This window comes from Carassius gibelio, chromosome B11 (assembly GCF_023724105.1).
Source record: "Carassius gibelio isolate Cgi1373 ecotype wild population from Czech Republic chromosome B11, carGib1.2-hapl.c, whole genome shotgun sequence".
In the NCBI taxonomy this organism is placed as follows: Eukaryota; Metazoa; Chordata; class Actinopteri; order Cypriniformes; family Cyprinidae; genus Carassius; species Carassius gibelio.
The window spans coordinates 5,153,515-5,181,366 of record NC_068406.1 but is presented as its reverse complement, the minus strand read 5'-3'; the positions used below and the strand labels follow the sequence as shown (position 1 = coordinate 5,181,366).

Here is a 27,852-nt window from a genome sequence, read left to right as displayed (position 1 = left end):
GATTACTGGTGATAATGCTGACTAATGTTCACTGACCTCAATATATCGCCAGGAGCCACAGGTTAACTTTGTGTTCCCTGTATCCGGATTTTTACACTCAAATATAAGACTTTAAGAACTTTTTACAAACTGCACAAATAAAATGAATACCATAAGAGCAGGGCAGGGTGATGTTTATAGTAACATGACTGTAAAAAGCATGATTTATGGTTTAAAAAAAAAAAGTTGTATAAAATTATACACTTTACATTTCAGCCTTTAAACCATTTTTAAGAAAATGGATGCATCAAAAGTTATTATATTAGTTTATAAAATTATGTTTACATTTAGTCATTTAGCAGACTTGTTTTGATCCACCAGTTCACATTTACAGCTCTGTGTTTACAGGGTACACATTTTTGTATTGGTCTGAACAAAAACAGCAGCCTTACTGAAAATGCACATTGCTTCTCTTCCAGCAGGTGGCGCTTTTGGCAGAAACACAACTCTTTCCCCAGTAAAGCAGTACTTAAAGCAGCAGCAGCACTCATGATCATTTAATGAAATCATTGACTTTCGAAGTTAAATTCTCTTGAAATCATAAGTCTTATTATGGCCTTAAATTGAAGACTGTATGTTTTTTGACTCTCAAAGTGACTGTAGCCATTGACTTGCATAATAAAAATCACCACAGTTTCAGCTAAAGATCTTCTTTAGTGCTGTACTGAAGAAAACAAGTCACCTACATCTCAGATGTCCTGACACAGAGTAAACAAACAGCAGGTTTTCATTTCTGGGTGAACGAACCCTTTAACACATCTTCATTCAAAATACGCTTGATGGATTTATGGTATAGGGTTTATACTGTATGTGGTAAGTACACTAGCACTGAAAAAGAAACAAATTTCACTAGCTGGCAACCATGCAATATTTTATGGAGCCGCATATGGAGGACCAATTCTGCAGAAATTAAAAATAAATAAATAGATAAAAAAGTAAATGTAATAAAAGGAAAATAAATAAATAAATAAATGATGTGATAAAACAAAAATAGTTCTTTTGAAATAAAATGTTATCCTGAATTATATTTTTATTTTATATTTTAATTTGTGTATTTATTTTACATTTATTTTTATTCTTTTTAACATTTACTTCTGTTTATTCATTTTTTATATTTAATTAATTAATTTTTAAATGTATTTATTTATTTATTATATGTACTTATTTATTCCCACATGTATTTATTTCCAGATTTATTTATTTTTACTTTTCCGTGTGCAACATGTAAATGAGGGAGGTGGTCCTTGTGGATCCCTGGTGAATGATTGGTCGAGAGCTCTAGAGAACTAAAAACAGAGATGGGAGTTTGAGAGCTGGATGTGCCAGATCGACTGGAGAGATCCAATATATTTTCACAGATTCTGATTTTATGCTGATATTATGCTGAATTATTTAATAGTGACTGAATTCAGTTATTTATCCTCATAGTTACATCATTAAGCCTGGAAACATCAACATCGTCATTCTTCAGTGGATGACGCCTCTAGACAAACTTAACGGAGGTTTCTGCGGCGTGTGTTCATTTTGTAATTACAGAGAAGATCTTCACTCCCAAAAACATCGTGAATATAAGGTTATCATAAAAACAGTCGCACTAAATGTCTCTGTAGTCTGCTCAGGCTCACAATGCTTTTTGGAAACGCGACCCACTGGCATAAAGGCTTGATATTAGACGCTCGGTATTTGCAAACTCTCTCTAAAGTTAAATACATTAGCATACACATTTCTAACTGCAATAGCATTTTAAGAGAATAGCTTACAGTCACGAAGCCAACTGTAAAGTGTTCTTTTACGAGTCAGGTATATTCAGTAATATTTACATATGTGTTCTTTTTATAAATAAAAAAATTTAAAAATCGAACACGTGTCGTATTTAACCTAAAAGATGGTCCCTAAACTTGAATATCGATCGTCTAGCAAAAAAACAACTTTATTCAAGTCGATTGCGTTTCCAAAAAGCACAGTGAGCCCGAGTAGACTACAGAGACATTAGTGCGACTGGTTTTATGATAACCTTATATTCACAATGTTTTTGGGAGTCTTTACTCTGTGATTACAAACTGAAGACAAGCTTTGGAAACCTCCACCAAACTCATAAACGATGTTGATGTTTCCACACTTACTGATGTAACTAGGAGGATAAATAACTGAATTCAGTCGCTATTAAATGAATTAATAGAAATAATTTGAATTTGTGAAAATATACTGGATCTCTCCAGTCGATCTGGCACATCCAGCTCTCAAACTCTCATCTCTGTTTTTAGTTCTCTAGAGCTCTCGACCAATCATTCACCAGGGATCCACAAGGACCGCCTCCCTCATTTACATGTTGCACACGGAAAAGTACAAAGAAATACATGAATAAATAAATCTGGAAATAAATACATGTTGGAATAAATAAATATATATAATAAATACATAAATGCATACATGAATAAATACATTTAAAAACAAATAAATAAATTACATATAAAAATGAATGAAAGTATAATTAAAAGTTAAAAAGAATAGAAATACATATAAAATAAATCCATAAAGGAAAAAAGTTATTTAAAATAAAAATTCAGGATTAAATGTTATTACAAATGAACTATTTTTGTTTTTATCACATCATTTATTTATGTATTTTCCTTTTATTACATGTATTTATTTATCTATATATTCATTTATTTATTTTTAATTTCTGCAAGTTTAGTCCTCCATAGCCGCATATAACATGAAGACAAAATGTAAGCATTAAGTTCTAATTAGTTCCTACAAATATATCTACTTATATTCTGCACATCATGTGTGGGGCTCCATTTTATTCAGCTCATTGCTTGTGTAAAAAGTGCAAAGTGTATAGTATAATTACTCTAATAACAATAAAATAATAATGTATAAACAAACAAGGTATTACAGAGGAACCTCAAAACACATGCAACACTGAGAAAAAAAGGTTTCCCTTTTTTATATGTGCCTTGACTTGTGATGATAATTGCAGTGTATACACCATCAATAGTTCATAAGCTCTCATCTTTCTTATCGTTCTGTACAGATGTTGGTATTAGCAGAAGGATAAAGGGAAAAGTGGATCAGTATCTGTGCATCTCTAAATGAGTTCAGCATCACCTGTGTTTTCTCCTGGACGATCACACTGGCATTCTGGGCCACAGGATAGGGCTTGAGAGGAGCTTTAGTCGTGGCCAAGATGAAGTCTGTGTGTGCTTGGATGACTTTATCCAGGTATTCCCCGGCCGGCTGACTGCTGTAATACACCGTGATCTCGTCTGAAGGGACCAGATGACCCTGAGACCACATGTTTGACACATTAAAAGACACATACGCAGGATTACAGGAAAAAGAAAAACTGATTGATCTTACTCTAGTCTCTAATATTATTTGATTTTAAAAACATACAGTAATATTTTAGAATATCACGGGTTAAAATAACTTTTCTATGTGAATATCTGTTAAAATGTAATTGATTGATGTGATCACGTGTCAGAGGATCTTTCACAAAGGTGATTCAAAGTGCTTTACATATAAAAGGAATTAAAATAATCATTAAAAATTATCACCACAATAAAACAAGGGATGTAAAAACTTGATGAATTAAAACAGTTAAGAATAAAAATTATTATAAATAAAATACAGCACAATACATTTGGACATCACACAGTGCTCATTCAGTAAATGCACAGCTAAACAGATGAGTTTTAAGTCTAGATTTAAATGTGACTAGTGTTTTAGCACATCTGATCTCTTCTGGAAGCTGATTCCAGCTGCGGGCGGCACAGTAACTAAAGGAGGACTCCCCTTGTTTTGTGTGAACCCTTGGTATTTCTAACTGACTCGATCCTAGTGATCTGACTGCTCTGTTAGGTTTATATTCAGTGAGCATATCTGAAATATATTTCGGTCCTAGGTTCATTGAGTGATTTATGAACCAGTAAAAGTACTTTAATCAATCCTAAATGTAACTGGACACCAGTGTAAAATGTGTTAATTGAAAAAATTTCTGGCACATCCAACTTTTAATTTCATTAATACATTGGCAGAGGGAGTCAATGGGGCTGTAGTCATTTGGAGATAAGGCTATGTAAATCTGAGTATCATCAGCATAGCTGTGATAGGCAATTTGGTTCTTTCTCATTATTTTTTGTCTTAGTGAGAGCATAAACATGCTTAACAAGAGCGGTGCTAGAACTGAGCCTTGTGGGACTCCACATGTCATGGACGTCCACTTAGACTTATGCTCTCCTAGACTCACATAATAGCCTCTCCCTTCTAAGTATGACCTGAACCATTTGAGTACCACCCCAGAAAGCCTGACCCAGTTTTCCAGTCTCTCTAGTAGTATGTTATGATCGTCAGTGTCAAACGCAGCACTGAGATCTAGCAATACCAGCACCTATATTTTACCAGAGTCACAATTTAAGCAAATATAATTTATTATCTTAATGAGTGCTGTCTCTGTGCTGTGATGCAGTCACAGGTATCCATTTGAGTTTAAGTAGTTGTTCAACTGTTTAAAACTACCTTTTCAATTATCTTCCCTATAAAAGGAATATTTTATATTGGTCTATAGTTTATTTAGTCAAGTTTATTTGTATAGCGCTTTTTACGATACAAAACATTACAAAGCAACTTTACAGAAAAATTACGTTTCTACAATATTTAGTAGTAGCTTTTAAGTTTTGACTGTCAGTTTGTGCTCATATGACAGGATTTTTCAAAGGAATTAATACAAGACAGTTAACAACTGCAGTTTTCAGATTTTTTAAAATTTTTGTTACATTTTTTTTTCCACAGAGGAAATTAAAGTTTGAAATTTGAAATCTTTTGTGACATTATACATTTCTTTACTGTAAGATTTGATCAATTTAATGCATCCTTGGTGAAAGGATCCTTACCAAAACTTTTTATGATTTTGATTAATGAAAGAATGTGGCTAGATAAATATGGTAACAGGGTTGCAAACTCGTATAAAAAGAAAGTGAAAATATTCTTGTGTTGGATGACTGCTGATTCTCTTTGGCTGATCATTTATTACACACAAGTCTCCCGGTTGTAAAGAACAGCTCATTTAGACTGCCTTCAATTTAAAGAGTAAAAAACAGATGTGTACTGGGAAACGTCCGCAAGTGCTTATCATTGTCCCAAAGCAGACGCTATGACAAAACAAACGGCCTTGCTATGGAAAACACAGGCTTGGGCATTCAGTACCTTTGAACAACAAGGGAAAAAAACACAATGGCTTGTGCTCTTCCATGAGCCTCGCTCACTCCGGGCCAAGCAAACACTGAAAAATTAATTCCCTCCCATGGAAAATTCCCTCAGATTTCTTCAGACTTTCAATAAGAGAGGAATTCAGGCCTGGCAGGTGTCCCGGGCCCTACCCCCTCACATATAGAGCACAGTGGAAAAAACGTTTGTTTATTAAGAAAAAAGAGGCACGAAAAAAGCATGGGGGGCGAGGGAAGGTATCGGTCTTACTTTACTGAATTCCAAACAACTTCAAAGTGCTGCTGGTCTTTGAAGGGATAGTTCACCCAAAAATTAAAATGTGGCGTTTATCTGCTTACCCAAGATGTAGGTGACTTTGCTTCTTCAGCAGAACACAAACTGAGATTTTTAACTGGAACCGTTGCAGTCTGTTAGTCATACAATATAAGTGGATGGGAATCATGGCTAAAACACACACAAACACACACACACACACACACACACACACACAAACAAAACCAAATTAAACCCTGTGGCTCGTGCCGATACATTGATATGTAAAGACATAAAACGGTCGGTTTGTGCAAGAAACTGAACAGTATTTATATTGTTTTTTTTACATCTGATTCATGTAATGTGCAAACTGTTAGAAGAGGAGTCGTTGTCATCTTTATTTTTTATGGCGATACAGACTTATAAGTGCATTAATCCCACCTATCTCTCAAGTAGACCATTATCACTCTATCTACAATCACAATTAGGAGTGTCAATGGTCCACTTGAGAGATACGTGGTGCTAATGCACTTAGTCTTATATGCGCACTGCCATAAAGCAAGAAGAAGAAGATGCCTCATACTCCTGCTGCTAAGGACGTGCTCAGGAGCTCTAAAAGTTCGGACATTGCGTTAATCAGAGGTAAAAATACAATATAAATACTGTTCAGTTTCTTGCACAGACCGATTGTGTCTTTACATATCAGTGTATTGGCACAAGTTTTGGTTTTGTTTGTGTGTGTTTTTTTTTTTTTTTTTTATGTTTTAGCCGTGATTCCCATTCACTTACATTATAAGAGTGATAGACTGCAACTGTTTCAGTTAAGAAACAAAGTCACATACATCCCGGATGCCCTGGGGGTAAACAGATAAACATAAAATTTTCATTTTTGGGTAAATTACCGTATTTTTCGGACTATAAGTCGCACCTGAGTATAAGTCGCATCAGTCCAAAAATACATCATGACGAGGAAAAAAACATAAATAAGTCGCATTTATTTAGAACCAAGGACTAAGATAAAACATTACCGTCTCCAGCCGTGAGAGGGCGCTCTATGATATCAAGTGTAGACTACAGGAGAACTGAGCAGCATAGAGCGCCCTCTCGCGGCTGAAGACGGTAATGTTTTCTATTGGTTCATTTCTCTCGGTTCATGTCAAATTAATTTTGATAAATAAGTCGCACCTGACTATAAGTCGCAGGACCAGCCAAACTATGAAAAAAAGTGCGACTTATAGTCTGGAAAATACGGTATCCTTTTTAAGTGCACTCTGGGTAATTACTAAATTATAAAGTTGCTAAAGACTTCAAAATTGTAGTTTTTCACTATCCATGCATAAACATTGTTCTCTCAAAAACACAATCATGTACATACATGCTATTTACATATTATTGTAGCCCAGTTTGTACTGAACACAGTGTTTTCAGACTTGTATATGTTTATAAGCAACTGAAAAAAGCACAAAAGTCAGGGCATCTCAAAACTTCTCCAGGCTCCCAAAATCCCCCTGGACCCATTCAGTGTCACATGATCTTCAGAAATTATTCTAATCACACTTTTATTCATTGAGGCTGAATTAAACTGACTGACACTAATATAATTTATGTTACAAAAGAATTTACATTTCAAATAAATGCTATTCTTTGGAACTATTTGCTATTCTTATTCTGAAAAATTAAATGTATGATGTTTTCAAAGAAATATATTGCGCAGCACAACGGTGTTCAACATTGATAATAATCAGAAATGTTTCTCGAGCAGTAAATAATCATTTTTTCACGATTTCTAAAGATCATGTGACACTGAAGACTGGAGGAATGATGCTGAAATGTAGTTTTGAGCACAGGAATCAATTACAGTTTAACAGATATTCACACAGAAAACAGATATTTTAAGTTCTCACAATTTTTACAGCTTTTCTGATCATATAAATCCAGCCTTGGTTAACAGAAAAGACTTTTTCAAAGACGTGAACTCATCTTAATGCTGTATTGTACGTCATGTTTTCTCACCTTCTTGCGCAGCTTCTGGATGCGGTTGATGACCTCGCGGGCCACGCCTTCATCCTGCATGGACTGATCGGGGGTGACGTCCAGAAGAACCAGGACCTGTGAGAACACAGGGTCTGTTCAGATCAGCGCACTGCAGGAGCACGGCTTCAGACACAGTGAGAGCAGAAAGAGCACCTGAGCGTCTGAATGCGCCTCATACTGGGACGGTGTTCCTGAGGTCTGATCGAAGCTGTACATCAGACGCAGATCGTCCTCGTGCAGCTCGTGACCGTCCACAACGATGGACCCTGCAGAGGAGAAACAGACGTGAGAGCTTGATTTGAGGGAGTTTTGCAAGGCTAAGCGAAACAATGGCAGCTCAACAGCTTGGGAATATTTTATTTTCCATTGTCAAATCCCCACAGGTTTGTGTAAAAGCAGAGTGAGGGATATCAGACATTGAACGTCTCCAGGAACTCCAGATTCACATCTCATCTCTTACAGCACAGTGTCTCCGTCTTATCCAGCGTTCTGCTCATCACAGCATCAGTGATACGGATGAGAGGCATGAAACGGCTTTAGAAAGGGGAGCGATGCTATCAGATTGAGCTCTTCTCAGCTTCTTCTCTGCTCACACTCACACGCTTCATGCACCTCCAAATGTATGACTTCTTAATGCACCGAGACTGCTTTATTTGTCCCCAAAATCACAAGATTTACCTGGTTATTTATTTATTTTTTGGGGTTCCTTTATGGTTTAATTAAATTTCAGTAATCAAAAACATTCAAACCAAATCAGTTTTGTAATTTAGCAACAATGTAAATAAAAATAACTCTTTACGGCCCATCGACATCCACTGGGGGTTAAAATAAATATTAATAATCAATCAATCAAAAAAATATATATATTCTGTCTTCTCTGTTGGAATTTTTCTAGATTTTGAAACACTGGAAATTAATGCATAAAAACGTCTACAATTTTAATATTTAATAAAACCAAAACTTAATTCTTTTATCTTTTTTTGACAAACAAACTTCTGCAGAATCAAGGTTTGCTGTTAGAAATAAAACAAGGAAGACAGATAGTGATATGTCTTGAAGATATTGTGTTCAGTGTGTGACGTTCGGCTCCTAACTAGACACCACACTCTTTCTTTGGCATGTTTACATGCTGCACATTGAGGAAAACCTTTACAAGCTGAAGTATGACTTGAGAGTGAACTTTTTTAATAGTTTTTTGTATCTCGACAGCCCCAGACCTCATGTACCCTCATCAGGGTTTCCTATAATCCTCCTCGTGTGTTCGGCAGGAGAATGAACTGATGTGTGTATGCGGTACACACCTGTCCTCTGGAAGATCTCCAGCTCTTCACTCTTCAGCTCTTTGATGGATGCAGTAACAGATTTAAATGCCCCTTTCAGCCGTTTGCCCAGCACCATGTGATCAGGTTCAGCTCGCAGACGAATGCCGTATTTGTCCTTGTCAGTGGACAGAGTGAGCTGACGGACATTCAGCTCCTGATGGGGAAAAATACATACGACTCTGTGAATGACATAAGATGTAAATCAATCAAGTACCAGAAAAATTTCATGTCATCACTGAATCAGTGCAGAGAACTGAATGATGATCAGATCAGATCTCACTGCATTATTACTATTAACAGCCCAATGAATGTTTGGAAATGTAAACTGATCATTTCTACTGACACACGACAGAAAAACAGAAATATCTGACTTAAAACCATTTTTATCTGGTGAAAACACTAGTGCATTTTGTCCTCCAGTAAACCGTCTCAGCTTCTGATGGATATGAATGCATTCACATATCCGCATCCCATTTCATCATCCGCGCGGAGCGATTCTCTCATGAATATATTTGTGCGTGGATCGCTCTGATCAATGGCAGGCGTGTGCCGCCCAATGCTTTCTCTATGGGAGTGTTTAACAGTCGAGCGCCGCAGACACAGAGAGGCTAATTTTAGCTCGGAGGCCCAGCCCACCCATAAATCACTGCAGCAGGGGCTGGAGATGAAGGACGCAGCGTTTGCTCTCTCTCTCACACACACACACACACACACACACACACACACACACACACACACAGTGATGTAAAGGTCTCTGCTCTGAGCTCAGAGCTGCTCCACGCCAGCAGGGGGAGCTGCAGAGCCGTATGAACAGTGCTTCCTGTTTTAATAACACTTTGAGATATGATTTCTCTGCAGTTGCTGTCTCTAATATAATAGCGCCTGTAATCTGCACTGGAAGTCAACAGTGTAGAGATTTGCCAGATGCAATTTGCACATTTCACACATTTCCAAATACCAGCCATTTGTGGGGTGCTTGGGTATTTTATTTTCTAGCAAATGCATTGAGTAACTGATCTGAATGACAGATTTGGTTCAGACTGATGGGTGCTGAGTGACTGTGAGCGGCACACTCAATGCCAGGAGAAACGAGAGCGTGGACATAAAGAAACCGTCCAGGAGGAACCGCACTGAAAGCAGACAATGCTGGCGTTTGGAAATCACGCGCCACGCTCTCCTGCCTGCCTTTTTTAGAAGAGCCTAGATAAATATTCATGAGGTGACATTAGCATAACGAGCTGCGTCTGAATAAAGAGCTCACTAACACTGCTGACTAGAGAGAATAACCACTGCACGTCTCTTTAAATCCATTTCTACTGGTAGAAAACTCCTCTGATGACATCTGCAATGCTCAATACATCAGGCGAGATCTATACATAATTATTAGACTGTATCTGTAAATAAGTTACTACTAGTTCTAATTTACTTTTACTACATAAAAATTGGTTTACAGATATCAGTGATTTTACTTTGACAAGTCAACGTTTAATCTACTAGTATGAACAGAATTATGGCCTTTATAATTCTACTTCGAGTGTTCTTCTGGATATCTTAAAGTAAACCGATATGAACAAGTTAACTCAGATTAGAAGTTGATATTTTGTAAAGTCTAATAAGTGTTAAAACTGATAGCTCTCAACTACACTGAAATGTTCAAATGTAAACATTACATATAGTCAATGGTTAAATATAAGGAAAGGAACCGTATTGGTATCTGTATTTGTTATTTCTACATTAATTTAAAGACTCAATGGGATATTATTGCAATGCATATTTAAAAACTATAATGTTATACATACACAGAATGTTATACAGAACTTTTTTTTTTCATTGTTTAAAAAGTAAAAAGTAGTTTTGTGGTAGTTTTGTAGACAAACATCAATGCCTTGGATTTAATGTGAGCAGCTATTGGAAGCCAGTGCAAACTGTGATGTGTGATCTTTTCGGCTCATGCATAAGAAATGCATTTGTTCATGCTTTTTTTTATGTATGGTAATACCATATACATACAGTCAGTTGCATATAAATTACAGAATGAACCACTTTAAATTGATCTTGAAATCTTCAGAGCGAGCAGGTAAATGACGACGCATCATGTGAACTCTCACCTCCAGGATGTACTTCTGCAGGGACTGGATATCTGTGAGCGCCTCCGGGTCCTGATGGATCACCACCACCTCCTTCAGCGGATACTGAAACAGATCCCAGCACAGTCAGAGTCAGAGTCAGCAGCTCAGCTCACGACCGAAGCTGCACCGCTCCATCTCACCTTCACGGGCAGCGTCTTCCTGTCCCGGATCACACGGCCCAGCTCGATGACCGACTGCATCTGAGACACGGCGCTCTCGATGCGCTTGTCAATCAGAGACTCCCTGACACACACACACACACACACACACACACACACACAGCAGGTCACCTCTGAGAGAACAGTAACACAGGACACTACGTGCATTTATAAAGCAGCAGAGACGGACTGAAGGATGAAGGACCTTCAGAGCATTTTACTGCTCACAGCAGAGTCCAGCTCGTCAGAGGAACTCTGGGAAACGTGTTTACAGCCGGACGACATTAAAGGACACGCTAAATCATGTCAGCTCACACAAGGACACACAAGGACCGTCCTGAATTCACTCTGAGAGGACACAATTAAACCACAAACGCTCTTCTTTACGAGGAAGTTCATGGAAGAAGGAAAAACACACACTGTCTTTCAAGAGATTGGGATGATTATCTTAGATGAATAAGAAGTACAACATTTATTCAGAATAGAAATATTTTCTAACAATACCGTTCAAAAGTGAGGGGTCTTTCTATTTCTTTTTCAAATAAATGAATGCCTTTATTCAGCAAAGTTGATAGAAAGTGACAGTAAAGACTGAATAAATGCGGTTCTTTTCAACTTTTTATTCAACCAAACAATACCGGAAAAACCATGTTTCTACATTTATAATAAATCATCATATCAGAATGATTTCTGAAGACCATGTGACACTGAAGACTGGAGGAATGATGCACGTCACAGAAATAAATGACAGTTTATGTAATATAAAACAGAAAGCTCTTATGCAACTCTGATAAGCAGAAGAGACTTCCTAAAAAACAACCACTCGTACTGATGCCAGACGTCTGATTAGCAGCGTGAAGGCTAGGCAGGAGAGCGATGGCGTGTCTGAGATGTGAAGGCGCTGTGTACCTGACGTGCGGCAGCATGAGGTAGTGAATGCTTCCCGTGTCCTTCTCCTCCACTGACGCCGGGTCGATCAGATGACGCAGGTTCTGGTACATCAGCTCCGTTATGAACGGCGTGAAGGGAGCCTGAGACCAAGAAACACGCCATTAGTGAAGGAACACAGCAATAATAGCACACCTCTCCATCTAACCATCACGACACAAAGCCAAGGTTAATAACAGACCCCACACTCAGAATAACCAGGATTTTCTTTGGTTTTCTTAAACCTTTCACTCTGTCATCATCTGCTTAAGCAATAACCGCACAATGAGGATTTATGGAGATTAATTTAAATACAATAAATACTCAGATTCACTGAAGAGAAAAATGGGCCATTGACTGTCTCACGCCCTGATTATCTCTCTAATGATTTAGCCAATTACCTATTGGGCCAGTAATTAATTACCACAGTAAATGAGCTCTACTGACGCCCTGCCTTCATAATTATGAAAGGTTGATCAGCTATTACACAGCAAAATCAGCTTCTTATTCTACCATTTTCTCAAAACAGAGTTTTGCACTTTTAGTTAGGGATTGTCTCTATTATTATTGTTTTTTCCCAGTATATACAAACCAGTGTTTTTAGTGATTTTAATTGTAGTACTGCAGCATTAATTCTTCTGCCAGCATTGCTACACTTCTATCGTTTCATCACACTCCACTGAGAAAGACCACATCTCTTCTCATCTCTTCTGAAGTATGCAGGAGCTGCGAGCGCTGGCGTGACTCACCATCAGTCTACACATGGAGAACAGCACACTGAAGAGGGTCTCCAGGGCTCGCATGCAGTCTTCAGTACCACTCTCACCCTGAACACACACACACAGAGAGACAGAGAGAGAGAGAGAGAGTGTGAGAGAGAGGCTAACAGCTGCAACACACTGCCTCAACAGCACTGTCACAACACTGCATCATGTGTGAGCCTGCAGGTCCAGCTCTGTGTTTACACTCATGTTAACAGCAGTTTGTACAGAGCCATGATGAGAGATGAATATACACAGACTGAGCAAGATAAACTGAAAAGCCCAAAATAAAGCCCAGATTTAATGTTGATCCAGATTTAATGCAAAGAGTTAATCAGTGAGAAGCCGTTTTCTCAATATTAATGAATGCGAACGGACTTATGACAGATACCTGGGGCACACCTAACTTTTTAAAAAGAATATTTCTTGTCAGAACAATTGAATGAGCCAAACTGATGAGAAACAATGAGATATAACAAAATTAGTACAAATTATAAAATTTGTAGTACTGGAACATTTGAGAAAACCTCACTAAACGTGTCAAATTTTCATTTGTGAAGATATTATTTCTTTATACACTTTTTTTTTTTTTGCATAAATGCTTACATTTAATTTACCTAACTCAGCTTTACCATTTGCATTAAGAAATCTTTATATTATAGTTTATTAATGCCTATTGTAAGTTTATACAAAATGTACATAAAATTTAGATCACAACATAAGGATGTCTTTCATTTCAAGGGGGTTAAATAATTTTGATTAAAAAATCTTACCTTCTCTAATATTTCTCTCATAGTTCCTTACATATTCCATACATATTTTTTTTTTTGAGTTGCAGACCTCACACATATTCCTTTCTATAATAGTGAATAATGGAGATAAAGAGGGCCAATGGTACATTATCTTCTCCCAATACACCACAAAAACACTACAGCACTTTCTTACAACACTACAGTACTGCATAAAATAGTTTTGCATAACTGTGGAAGAACGAATTTGTGGCGTATTTGCAAAATGGGTCCATCTAAACCACAGGGACAATAAAGGTGATTAACATTTGTTAAATACACCAAAACTGCACTTGTAAGATTGCACAGTTGCACCGTTCATCAACAAAGCAGAATAATACTGAGGTTGTTATAAAACACATGATCTTATGAATGTGCAAGTGACTGGACCAGGAAAACAAAACAGGGAAAAGCTAGCCAAGCTGGTACACTTTATCTTTCTATCATAATACAAAATCCGACCAGATATAAACTAACATGCACCTCTTATCCACTGCGCCCTTATAAGAATATAAACTGATAATGGATTTCTTTGTCTGTCTGTTTTTTGTTTGCAAATGGACCAAGTATAGATTTATGCACATTATGGATGAAAGACATTGAGGGATGAGATATCTTTTTAAAATAACAGATCTGTGCATTACGGCCTTTATAATGGTTTAAAGTGTGGCTCACATTTATCACAAACTATAGACTAGAGGCTAGAATAAATATATTTGTCTTTCTTTCTTTTGATTAATAAAGAAATCTGAAACATGACCAGGATATTTCTGAGATTGGCCTGATGTTCTTGAGTGTGTGTGACTCATATCTTGCCCACCTTCAGCCGTCTGCGGTTCGTCCGCACATACCAGTTGGTGAGCATATCCACGAACTTGACAAGTTTGGGAACCACCGTATAGAGTCTGTATGCTAGAAACACAAGCACACAAACAGATCTATTTCAGGCCGTCCTTGTTGTCAAACCATTGCAAGTGTAGGAGTTACCCATTAATTGGTGTGCGAGTAAGCGCTGGTCACTCACCTCCCATCTCATCTCTGAAGAACTGAATGAGGGACTGAGTGAAAGACTGGATCCATTTATCCATGATGTTGTCACTCACGCTGACTGTGCTCTCGTTGTACAGGAACTCGACGGCCTCTTCCTAATGAGAGCAGAGGAGAGAGCTCATACTGTCTATATGTGTGTGCTTCTTCATTTCTGCATACTGGAAGAGAAAGCACTGAGCACATCTAGACACATCTACTCTACTGACTCTCAAGGGGAAGTTTGGGAGGAAGATCATGGCCAGTTTATAATGGTGACCCAGTTCTTATTCACTCAAGATCTTCTCATTTCTAGTTGTCAAACCTCATTTGAGCTTGCATTCGATTCAAATATGTATATATTTCCTGCTCAAGAAACATTTCTAATTTTGATCAGTGTCGAAAAAAGTTATTATTTGTGTGGAATCAGTGCATTTTATCTTTCAGGAATTGATGAAAAATCTTTTGAAGTCGTTTGTAACATTATAAATGTCTTTAAAAAAAATAGAAAATAAAACTGCATATGGATGAGGTTTTAATTATTAAAATTCAGATTTCAAGAGGTTTGCTGCTGAGGCCACAAAAACTAAACTAAACTAAAAGTTGTGCGCTGACTGAGCAAAGTCTTGCAGTTGCGTGGCTTCAGTGGATGAAAGAGGCTCTGAGGCGTTTCAGGAGACCGGTCGGATCGTACCTTCTGCAGTCTCTGCACGTTCTGCACCAGGAAGCGGTAGGCGTTGTACCAGGGCAGGAAGACGTCTTTGAGCACGTCTCGAACCCCCTCTTCTTTGAAGCGCAGGTTCTCGGCACGGACCACGGGGGAGTTAATCAGATACAGTCTGGAAGGACAGAAGCGATGAAATCAGAGCTGAAAGAGAAGGGATGCAACGATGCCCCACGAGCCGGCTGAAAATCAATGCAAATATGTGACGATTCAAACCGGTTAATCGCGATACAGCTGGGGGCAGGAGATTTCTTTTCATTTTGACTCTGTATAATGTATTTTGTAGTGTTCAGAAGGCAGGGCTGCTTTGTTTACAGCGAAAAGCAATGAAATACTGTATCTCTGCTGTTCTTTAAGCGCCACCTGCTGGCAGAGAGGGAACCTGCATCTAATTCAGCACATTTACTGTTTCGGTTTGTGTTTTATGTTGTGTAGCTTCACAAAACTAAAGTCAGACCATTCTGATTTTGCTTCAGATTTTGAAATTAGTGTAATTTAGATTAAAAACTGCAGCATCTCGGTTTGGATTGTGACTAAAATGAAGTGGTTGCCTCTGAAAAGGCAAAGACAAAACCTTAGTTTGTTTAATATGAAGAGATTTCTTTTATTTTGGTTTGGGGTTCGTTTTAAAATTTCAATTGAGTTTTATTTGACATATTTCAATTTCACAAAAGGAATGTTCAGCATTTCGTCCAAACAATAATAAAGTAACTTTTCAAAATCTAATTTTGTTCATCATCCTGAACTACACACCAGTGTTGAGTACTCGAGACTCGGACTCGGTCTTGGACTCGGTCTCGAGACCGTATTTTAATGGTCTCGGTCTTGTCATGGACTCGTGTGCATTTTGACTCGGTATTGACTCGGACTCGAACATATTAGGAATCGGACTTATGCCCGAGTCCACTCGAGTCCCAATCAAAATATTTCATGATTATTCTACTGTATGTTAAAGTTTATTTAAATTGATGTATGATTGACACATCCAATGACTGGTGATTTTCTTTTGACGTGAGACGTTAGACCAGCAACACACTGCGTGGCGTGTCTGTTTTTAATTCGGCTCCCATGTTAACAGGTTAGATCTTGCAGACTGCCTGCGTGAGACGCGCGGAAAACCCGTGCATGCTAGAAATAGAACCGACGCCTATTTTTCACGCTACACGCGTGCATGTTGGAAGCGTTTCCAGGCAAAATATACTAGGAAAATATGTTTATATGTCATTTTGTACACAAATACATATTAATTCATGACATTTGGATAATTGAAAGTCTATAGGTTGACATAAATTCAGATATAAATGTAATTTAAAAAATAAATTAATAATGATCGATTGTCAAATATTGCACCTGTCAAACATACTCTATTTTGCCGTCAATACTGTTGACGGTGTCCTATCAGTAGGTGTGTAAAAAAAAAAAAAAAAAAAAAGTTGATATTGTTGTCATGAAGACAAGAGCCTGGTTTTTCGGCGGCCTCCCTCTATGTCACCTACAGCCGCAGCAGTGCGCCAAGCGCCGCGTGCAGGCACGCTTCTGGTGTGTAAAGACACAGAAAACGCGAAGCAGCCACCACGCTTCTAGCACGCAGTAGAGACGCAACGCAGCCAGTGTGTCACCGGCCTTAAGTTACCCTCCTGCCATCCGCCTGTAGTGATCCCGCTTTCCAGGAAGCCACATTGCTACATTATTTCTCTCAACTGTGTTATTTTTAAAAAGTAGGACAAAATGGTCACAGAAAAAAACAAATATCGTTTAATAAACTTATATAATGAATACAGACACAGACAGACTGTCTCAACACTAATCATCTCCCCCCAAAAACATGTCTGACAGAATGCATTGAACTTATATGGCATTTGATCCAGCTTTCTTCTTCACTTTTGGATGAAATTTTCCTGGACAGTCAGTCGGCTCTTGTGTGTATGCCCTCCGTAACTAATAAAAACTTTGACTAGTGTGTATTTTACCCTGCATTAAAACGCACCATCCAGTGAAATTAGCATTAGATTATCCGTTGCTGTTACAGAAAGTGATGAAATGGTAACTGTTGTCGGTCCCCGCTTCCTCTGCACCAGTAGAGAGAGTTTTTAGTTGGGGTGGATTGATCATGAGACCACATCTTGCTTGGTTGGGTAGCAGGATGGTCTCCTCACTTATTTTTTTGAAAAGTAATTATGCCCATCTGTAATCTTCACAACATCTAAAGTGCACATAATCCAAGACATTTTCAGGATATTAGCAGTCATTAGTTAAGCTTCAAGGTTAAAAGTTATGTAAAAGCTGTTACAGTTGAACATTTACAGGTATAGTGGTACAGTAATGTTACTTGTACTAGAAGTGTTATGTAGAATTACAATATAGAGTCGTACAGTAATATTTTGTGTACTAGAAAGGTTATATGGATGTGTATAGTGGTACAACGGTGTTATGTGAAAATGAGCACTTAATATTGACAAGTAACACTTCATAATACTAATAAAATGACCTGTGTGGCCCTTTTAACCTTTATTGTTTCCACCAAACATTTGACATACTCTTGAAGATTTCTTTAGGTCTTGTCTCAGACCCAATCTCTCTGGTCTCGGTCTTGACTCGGACTCGACCCTTTCTGAACTCGGTCTTGACTCGGACTCGACCCTTTCTGAACTCGGTCTTGACTCGGACTCGACCCTTTCTGAACTCGGTCTTGACTCGGACTCGACCCTTTCTGGACTCGGTCTTGACTCGGACTCGACCCTCTCTGGACTCTATCTGGACTCGGACTCGAATGAGCTGGTCTTGACTACAACACTGCTACACACACTGATTGTGCGCTCAATCTACTGTGTCATGATGATGATGTGAATCAGGTCAGGAGATGGATGTCCAGGAATGTGTGTGTATGATAAAGGGGTGTAAAGTCATGGTCATAGCATATGTGAGAGCGTTTAGTGTGCACAGCCCCATATGGATGGACATAAATATCTTATTATTACCCATATGCCCATGTTGAGAGGGATTGCACATGGCTCACAGATTCATATGTGTAGACCGAGTGCAGAAGGAGCATGTTTTGTGTTAGTGTATGTTGTGGTTTGCTCACCTGAGCGCGTCTGCGCCGTAGCTCTGCACAATCAGGCTGGGGTCGGGGTAATTCTTCTTACGCTTGCTCATTTTCTGTCCATCGCTGAACACACAACACACACATTAGCAGAGATTCCAGGTCAGAGAGTCAGTGTGGGACGAAGTGTGTGCGTTACCTTGCCAGGACCAGGCCGTTGACAATCACGTTCTTGAACGGCGGTTTCCCAAACAGAGCGGTCGAGAGCACCAGCAGCGTGTAAAACCTGCAGCGGAGCGACACATGACACACATGCTGCACAAACAGCTCAGGTACACTCACTATAAAGATGAAAGACGAGCGACTGCGCTCAGATTTAGATTAACAGGTCCTCAACCCACCACAGAACAAATAACTCTGATTCATTCTGTAAATGCAATGCTGCATCAGATCAATCTTAAACCTTAAACTGTCTAAGTTTCCTGTCTAAATACATTTATTCTCTTTCAATACAGTGTTCAGGATGTAAAATGCTGTTTTCTTTTTTTAAACCGCAGATGTTGGAGCATAAGGCTGTCTTGTATGCTTTTTCCGATAAACAATTCATAAGTGATCTAAAACTGGGATTCTGATGCTCGGTGGATCGATGGGAAATGTGTGGGAATTATAAATGAAGCGTGTGGAATAAGCTGCAGTCACATGTCTCACAGCTCTGTAAATACATGCATTATTCAAAAGAAGAAAAAAAAGAAATGTGAATCGCAATATGAAGTGTCTGGGTCAAATTTAACCTCACAAAATTAGTACGATTTTGCCTAAAGAAATGTACCCCTCCCTCCCGGTTTCCATTAATGCAAAAGGGAAAAAAGTAAAGTTATCCTAGAAAACTTTTACTTTACAATGTAGCACTATTTCCGTACAGTAGTGAGGATTCTGTGGGAAAACTAAAATCTCAATAATTCAACATTTTACTTTTTTTTTTAAATAAAATTCAGATTTTCTTTATATTGATTCATATTTAAGTTATTTATTCCTAATTTAGCACCTTCTATGTAAAACACACTTCATTGCATCATGTGTTCTTTACTCAGTGTAATTATATATATACACATACACCTGCGGTCTATAATCTTGGCACTTTCTGAGAGATCTACTCATATTCCGCTCCAGGAATGAACAGTGGAGGGGGTTCTCACCATCCTCTGGTCTGGTCGATGCCCTCGGCGATGAAATCAGCCGGGAAGGCGTCCTCAAACTCACGCCTGTTCTCAAACGGGTAGTGCACCTGGGCGTAGGGCATACTGCCGCTCTCGAACCAGCAGTCGAAGACCTCCGAGACCCTCTTGAGCTGCCCCTTCCCACAGCGGGACGGGATGGTCAGGCCGTCGATACTGCCACACACACACACACACACACACACACACACCTGAGTGAGGCTTCTGCTGCTCGGAGGCTGTGATGACGAGGCGGTCAGGTGTCTCTGTGGCTCACCTCTCTCTGTGAAGATCTGATACTTTAATTCCTGTCAGCTCCTCCAGCTCGGCCGTGGAGCCCACACACACCACCTAAACACCACCCAAGAACCAACACTCAACACCATCTCCTGAACATTCATCTGCTCTAATCATTTTGGACACCACTGTACAACACAGATATGAACTGTCCAAGATTCATCAGACTGTTGGGAAAAATATTTCATTAACCAAAGAGAATTGTATCCATTCGGTAGGAAATAGGCACATTTTAGTGCAAACTTAACACCGTCCAAAAAGCAGGACAGCCTTGATTTCCTCCAGGTGGGCAGTGAAGTTTACCATAAAGTGTGTTACTAAAAGTGAGCGGCGAGGTTGGGCTGCTGTCCCCATTTTCGGCTGGTCTCAGGTAATGTGGCCCAGATAGGGCCGCCTCAGCAGAGAGCAAGAGCGCTGTGCTTCTGGCCCCGCTCCGCTCCGCTCGGGGAGACGGTGGCACTCCAGAGACTCGCTCCTGGAAACAACTCATTATGCTATTTTCAGGAAGCAGGTCGCTGTCCTTCTTTCCAGCAGCTCACTTCAGCCAACAACCTAATTCTGACTTCCCACAAGTTGAGCTTTTAAGAAAAGCACGCTAATAAGAGCACTTAAAGATCATTACCAATGTTTAAGACAGTTATCCTTCTAAGAAGACTCTAATGAAGAAGGCATTCAAAGTTAGACAAAACACAGCTAAAGCGGCAAAATGCTGGCGGTCCGTGACTGACCTCTTCATAGTCGTCGCTGACCCACAGAGGGATGGGCGTCCCCCAGTAGCGGTTTCGAGAGATCGCCCAGTCTCGAGCGTCCCTCAGCCAGTTGCCAAAGCGCTTCTCCCTCACAAACTCAGGAACCCTGGGTACAAAGACAGAGAAACACCACTCTTAACTTCATGTAGACTGATGCAGAAACATCCCACAAGAGCTCTTATTCTTATTAAGCTTGAGTACTACTTAAACGTTCAAACTTTTCTCAAAACAAGATTTGAATTTCTTATTGATTTAAGCAAACTGAATGTTTTTTGGTACATGTGTGCAAAAGTAATCCAATCCAATCCAACAGGGGCGGGTTTATGCAGGAGGCACAGCTTTTCCAATAAACATCTAAAATGAATAATTATAATTATTTATTTTTCTCACAAATTCTGTGTTGTGTATTTTCTTGTAATCAAATGAACACACAGAACATGGGGATTCGTTATTTAAATAGTCTCTTTGCAGTTTAATATTTCACAGACGATAATCTATATTACGATTTGATTTAAGTGTAGTGACCTGCTTTTTTATTTATTCATCAAAAAGATGACATTCCATGAAAATCCGCTTTACAGTAAATTCTGTTTTTATGAATAGATTACGTGCTTCTGTCCGTGTTTTCTGCTTCATGGAAATCATATGGCCCAGTAATGTAGTAAACGAGTAAGATAAGCTCATTGTGAGAGTAAAAGATGAGACATTGTTTATGTACTTTATAGCACTGCGTCCCACTAACTGCACATATTGGTGGCATATTCACTGATACCGATATATCTGCATCAGGCTCATATCGACCGAGAACATTGGCAAAACAATATTTACCCACCATAAACCCTACCAATTTCAATGAGGACGAATGTCACAACCTTAAACCGCAGCAGCTGTAGCAGTTCTGTATAAATACATTTGTGTTACTGTAAACTGTAAACATTCACTCTTGTTTGTTGTGGAAGAGGAATCGGAAGATATATAAGTGTGGGCAGTGTTGGTGCAAGGGGAAGACAACATAATATGTAAAAACGAATAAGCAGTGGTAAAATTTCAGTTTACATGCAACACATTTCTACAAAAATAAATGTACTGTATAAATAAAAAATGTGTGGCTCTCCAGGACAGACGTTCACCACCCCTGGTCTAGCTGAATTTGCTTATTATGGGTGTTATTATCTGGAAGTATTCTAACAGCTCCTACTTTAAATGACAGTCTGACAAGTTCAGTGTTCAATTTAGTTTTGTTATGCCTTTAATACAAGCTCTGCATCAAACAAATAGCTTTGATCTACAAAGAACAACAAAGGCCCTATAATCGAACCCTGTGGGACTCCACAAGAAATTACAAATTTGATTTGAAGATCGATTACCTACAGCAAATAAATGTCATAAAAGAAATTGTCATATAGGATTTAGAGGAATATAAAACCATCCCTGAAAAACCTAACAAGCTTGCAGGTCAGTTAATAAGAATGTTGTGTTTGACTTTATTAAAGGTTATATTTATATTGGACCGAAATTAAAGCTCTGGGGCTTTAATTCAGTCAACATAAGCAAAACGAATCTCTGTGTTCATTGTTTATGAAACCCTTCTAGCAAATATTCCACAAAATGTCATTTTTTGCATTGTATGTTTAGCATAATTTACACAGAAATTTGCTTTGCTTTTGTCTGATAAATAAATCCTGTTATATTTCCCAGCACAAAAAAAATAAAATAAAAATCACTTTTGTTTCTCCAGTTTGGTAGGTTGCCTCTGGATCACAAATCATTTCACAAGTAAGACTACACTATAATAGTTATGTTTAATTAAAATACATTTATAAATACAAGGATAATTTGTATTTGAAAAAACATCTAAATATTGCTACTGATCATCAGTCGCACCAAAACTAATCGATTTCACGGCACACTAGCTGGAGAGATTTTTCAAATTATTATTCAGGTCTATATTCCCTGTTCTCCTCTTTCTCCTTGGACATAAAAAGCAAAACTAACAATTTAAAATAATCCATCCCTCACTAAAGGAAGGTTAAACGTCCTCCTGGGCGTCGTCCTGCTGCACTCCTCAAGACACAGCATAGAGAGAGTCTCTGCTTCTGCAGCGAGCTTTCATCAGAACACCACCGACTTCATCAATTCTCATCGGGAAGAGGCATTTCTATTTAAGTTCCATCTCAGCACCCACTCTATCAATTTAATGATTTTTCTCTTCTCTTTTGCTCTCTCATCTCTGAACTAAATGTAGAATTTAAGGGCACTGTGATGGGCTGAATGCGCAGGACATCATCCATAGCTCTATAATAAGCCAACAGAAGAAATGTGCTTTAGATTGTTAACGTGAGGTCAAATCAGGACAGGTGTGATAAACTTTAGGCTATACGGCTTCTTGGGACTGATTTAATAAAATAAAGCATACTTGGTGAAATAATGGGTTAAAGGAATAATTCACAAAAATCGTGTCATTTACTCTTCTGTTATCTTCATGCCGTGTCAAACCCATTTGACTTCGGAAAACTGCTCGGTCACTCTTTTTAACGCAATTACACTGAACGAAGACTGAAGCTTTCAAGTTTCAAAAAGGACATAATCACCATAAAAGGATCATGAAAGTGGCTCATGGACTGCAATTTAAATTGATATTCACAGATTATCCTACCCTTGAGTGGGCTGTTAACTAGTAATGAGACTGTGTTTGAATGGATTCTATATACTGATGAAGAACAATTAATTCACAAACTTAACATCTCTACCTTCCTCATGAAGGTGCTCCGATCAGGATTTTTCAGGCCAATCAACAGAAAGCAATATTTGCTGATATGGTCTCCTATACCAATCTTTTTAAAGGAGTCATAGGATGCCCATCTTCCACAAGTTGATATGATTCTTTAGGGTCTTAATGAAAAGTCTGTAACATAGTTTGGTTAAAGTTTCTCAGTGGTAGTGTTTTTCGCCTTGTCAGAAACAGCTCTTTTCAAAGCACCCAGTATTATTGCATTCTGCTTTAAATGTTAATGAGCTCTACTGACACCGCCCCATCTTCTGAGCTGCTCTCTGAGAGACGGTAAACTTTAGCCGCATTCATCGTGAAACTTGCTAACTAGCACATTAGGAAAGGCGATTTTTAAAGATTTCACACAGAAGTCTGATTTCATTGTTACTAAAAATGCTTTTTCAGATTTTTTTCTTTTCTTCAAAGTGCAGTAGCTAACCCTACTTTCATAGACGTGTTTAAAAACTGGTCAATCCGACCACTAATTTTCCTAGACAAAATAAATATCTTGATACAAAAAATGTATTTCTTCGATTTCTTATTTAATCTTGTGAATGAGTGATAATGTTTCAAATCAAGAAACAGCTCTGGTTTGCCTGATAATATTAATTGTAATATTACTGAAAGAAAAAGAAAAATTATATATATATGGTTTTTAGGTATTTGTATGGAGGCAGAAGTTACCCTAAATACATTTAGTATAAATGCACACATGCTGTAGCTATATCAGAAAAATACTATAATTAGGATACTTTCCATTGCTCCAATTATTAAATTTAACATGAATATCCCAAATTTCTGCCACAATACCATGGCACAGTTAATGTTACTGTAGTAAATCCATGGTAATGGATGATGGTGATTAGTAGATTGAAAGTCTTCTGACTGTATCGCAGCAGATCAGCCTTGCATATGCATGCGGAAGATTCCTGCGTACACTTAAACATGGCCCATCTAGTTATTGTGTCATGCAGGAGGCTCAAGATTATGTGCATTAAAAATGACACTTCTGCAAAAGTACTTTTTTTAAATTGCAAGTGGGAAGTTTTAGGATGATAGAACGACCGCGGCAGAACACAGCTGTCATGTGCATTTGGTGAATTTCCTACCTTTGTCAAACACTTCCTGAGTTATAAACATATTTCAGTTGTAGTGCCCTCTATAGGCGGAACTGGATGAAATTTGGTGCGAATCCTCCAAATATCCTGTTCCGAGAGTGTACCAAGTGTCATGTAGATTAAACTTTGTGTTAATGAGAAACAGGCTAATTAGTCGACGTGAATCTGAGGGCCCTTTCTGCAAAAGATGCGAACTCTTTGAAAAGCTTTTTGTCAAGACGAACTGTAGATGAAACCTGGAAAACATTCTGTGGGACCCAGATCAGGGCGTGAGTGTGCAAAAGCAGCGTTTTCAGAAAATGCTAAATGGGGGGAATTATACAGAAACCAAAGAACATGTAATTCAAAACCTAAGAAAATTAGAGCAAAACCTTCAGAGCACATACCTCAAAACAGATCCTGCACAAGGAACTTAACAAAGAGTCGTTCACAACAAACTCAAATTACTTTGAAACTACATCTGAGAAAAAAAGCTCTTGCTATGCACCATATCACACATCATCAAGAGAATAAAGATCCCATTGAGAAATCACCAGCTGAACTCTGAAGAGTGTTTGTCCAGTCATGCATTACACAAGCGTCGCAAACATACAGGTGTAGAGACACTGTACCAGTAGCATTTGCTGTTGTTGTCCAGAAGCTTCTCCACCATGTGCTCCACCCTCACAAACCAGCTGGGCACTGCTTTATAGATCAGCGGTGTGTCCGACCTGCCAAAGAAAAACTTTTTCAATATTTCAAGATGAACTTTTATAATGTTCCAGGGCTCTCTCCTGTGCCAGCATCATTATAGCACGACTACCAATCAACCGCAGATGGGAAGATGGGAAGTTTCCGTAATAGTGAAGAAACCCCTATGATTAATCATTTTAAAAGTAAAATCATTAATCTGTAAATACTGTTTTATGAATGCAGGATGGCACTTATATGATAAACTGCTTGAGCTCTTTGAATACCTTCCAAAATGCTAAATAATCACTATTGTATTCAATATAAGTAATTAATGACTATGCATATGAAACAACGTGTTGCTGATTTAATTCACTCGCAATGCTTCAGTGTTTTCAGTGTATTTAAGTACTTTTTTTTCTATTTGCATAATTTTGTTTGTTTCTAATGGCAGTTTGTAATTTGATTCATTACCTAAATGCCTATGGAAAAAAACCATTTGATCATTAGTAAACAATAATTGCTTGTGACCTCCTCTTGCATTAGTGGATGTTTTGGGCGCCGTCCAGTAATGACCATGACTAGCACACAGTGTGTTTGGACTAATCGTGTCTGACCGCTAGCCAATCGGTTCACATACTTCACTATCAGCATCAACACCAAATCAAAGTACAAGATTAATGCATCTCAACTTTCTACTAGCACCTAAAAATGATTACCCAAATAAAATGTGTATGTGTCTGTTGTTTGGTTTTTATGATTAGCTGCAAAGGGACCGCGGATGAAAACTAGCCATTGGCTAAATTTGGTACAATGCATGAAATGGAAACAATTAATGTTACAATTCTACAATGGTACCTTTACAAATAAATTTTTATAAAATAAAGATGTTTGACTATCCAATAATGCAATGAACAGCTTTTAATTGATTATTTGTCTTTTCCCTCGAGTCCGACTCGGGGTTGTATTACACCGACCAGATAACCAATGAGAACCAGATGAAAGCATCTTTTGTTGGTTTACTTTCACTGAAGTTAGAAGTGAAACAGTCCAGCTCTCTCAGCTGGTTTGTTGTCTATGATTAGAGATGAGGAGCATGTCTGACCTCTGTAAGCCTCAGCATTAGCATTCTCAACCACTGCTGATTGACGAAGCCCTTCAATATCCATAATGTTGGTCCCCAGCAGAGCTCAGGAGAGTGATTTATTGATGGCGTAAGCGCTACATGAGTTTCTGTTCGTCAGAGGGGTTAATGAGGCTGGAGGTCTCTGCCGGTTCACTCGCGCTCGTGTGAAGTGATGAAACAGCAGGCTAGATATTGAGCACCGTATGCTAATGTTCCTGCCCCGTGACCCCCTCTCTACAGGCCAGCGTATCGACTGAACTCTGCCCCGTCCAGCAGAGGTCACAGAGATGTGAGCGCCTCACTTTTAAAAAGCCTTCTGGTTTGGTTGATAAAGAAAAACTCAATGTGACCTTTGGCAATAGTCCTGTTCTCTGAATTCCTGATGGACAGGGGATGGAAAAAATAATGTGAACACCCTGGAAATATACAACATTTCTTTATCATGGTGTTTGACCACCATTAGTCTTTAATACAGCTTCCAACTTGTCATCTACAAGAACATTTACTTCAGAAATGTTGGTTGTCAAGCTCTCTGTGGCCAGTTTTTGTTGAAACAGGTGAACGAGGAAGATTGCAGTCACGTTGTACAGTGGATCTGCGTTATGTGAAATCTTGTTAGTGTTTAATGTTCCTCATCAATCACTTTCAGTTTTTCCTCGCTATGCTTTTTCGCCGATGAGTCCTGATGAAGTCATAATTGCAAACACAGTTGCTCCTGCTGATAAACAGACCAAGATTTGCCATTTCTGGAAGTCTAACAAGTCTAACAACACGGCACTGATATACAACCAAGAGAAACGAAAGACAATTAAAAGATCAATAAAATACATTCTCAATCTATGTTTGTTTACTGTAGCCAACAGGAATTATATTTCTACCCCATTATAACAATAATAATGGGTGTTCACATTACTTTTTTTTTTTCAGTTCATGGTAGTCCATTAGATTCAGAATTCAGCAATTCAGCTGTCTCACAGTGATCAGAGTAAAGGTGTGAAATTTCAAATTAAAATTTCAGATTGATTCTGATGCTTTTCTCCAAAATTACTTAGAAAATCGAAGCATAAGCAATTTGTCAAAGATCCAACAATATCCCTATATGCAATGCCAGCTTTACTTTTGAAAAATGTGCTCAGTTTAAATTAGAATGACCGTATTTCTCCAGCAAATATTGTAAGTAAATGAGAGTGTGTCTGCACTCACCTCCAGCAGAAAGGGTAGCTGTGCTTGAACGAGCTGGAGCTCACCAGACGCCCGTTCTCCTTCAGAAACTTGATTATGTTTTTGTCTGCATCCTGAAAGCATTGAGGACAGACAGAACAAAGTCTCAGAGCGTGCAGCGAATACAAGCAGAATAAAGCATGTGTGTGGCTGCAGAGCTGGCGTCGAGCCCCGCTGCAGACACAGACACAGGCCTGGCTTTACAGCTTCGTCTGCTGCTCTGGATGAAGCGTTCGCTCTCTTTGGGAACGGTCAC

The 27,852-nt window shown here is 38.5% G+C and overlaps 1 protein-coding gene across 1 annotated transcript in view; it reads right to left on the bottom strand.

Annotated features, from left to right (window-relative positions):
- iars1 (isoleucyl-tRNA synthetase 1) overlaps positions 1–27,852 on the bottom strand; it is a 48,047-nt gene that overhangs the window by 4,579 nt on the left and 15,616 nt on the right. Inside the window, exons 12-29 of the mRNA XM_052568922.1 lie at positions 27,579–27,670; positions 25,192–25,290; positions 20,672–20,798; positions 19,924–19,997; positions 19,629–19,823; positions 18,632–18,718; positions 18,475–18,558; positions 15,360–15,504; positions 14,664–14,784; positions 14,460–14,551; positions 12,840–12,917; positions 12,073–12,194; positions 11,146–11,248; positions 10,985–11,068; positions 8,856–9,030; positions 7,708–7,820; positions 7,534–7,629; positions 3,151–3,327 (exon numbers count right to left, since the gene is read on the bottom strand). Coding sequence (XP_052424882.1) covers positions 3,151–3,327; positions 7,534–7,629; positions 7,708–7,820; positions 8,856–9,030; positions 10,985–11,068; positions 11,146–11,248; positions 12,073–12,194; positions 12,840–12,917; positions 14,460–14,551; positions 14,664–14,784; positions 15,360–15,504; positions 18,475–18,558; positions 18,632–18,718; positions 19,629–19,823; positions 19,924–19,997; positions 20,672–20,798; positions 25,192–25,290; positions 27,579–27,670 — 2,064 coding nt within the window. The remainder of the gene's footprint in view (positions 1–3,150; positions 3,328–7,533; positions 7,630–7,707; positions 7,821–8,855; positions 9,031–10,984; positions 11,069–11,145; positions 11,249–12,072; positions 12,195–12,839; positions 12,918–14,459; positions 14,552–14,663; positions 14,785–15,359; positions 15,505–18,474; positions 18,559–18,631; positions 18,719–19,628; positions 19,824–19,923; positions 19,998–20,671; positions 20,799–25,191; positions 25,291–27,578; positions 27,671–27,852) is intronic.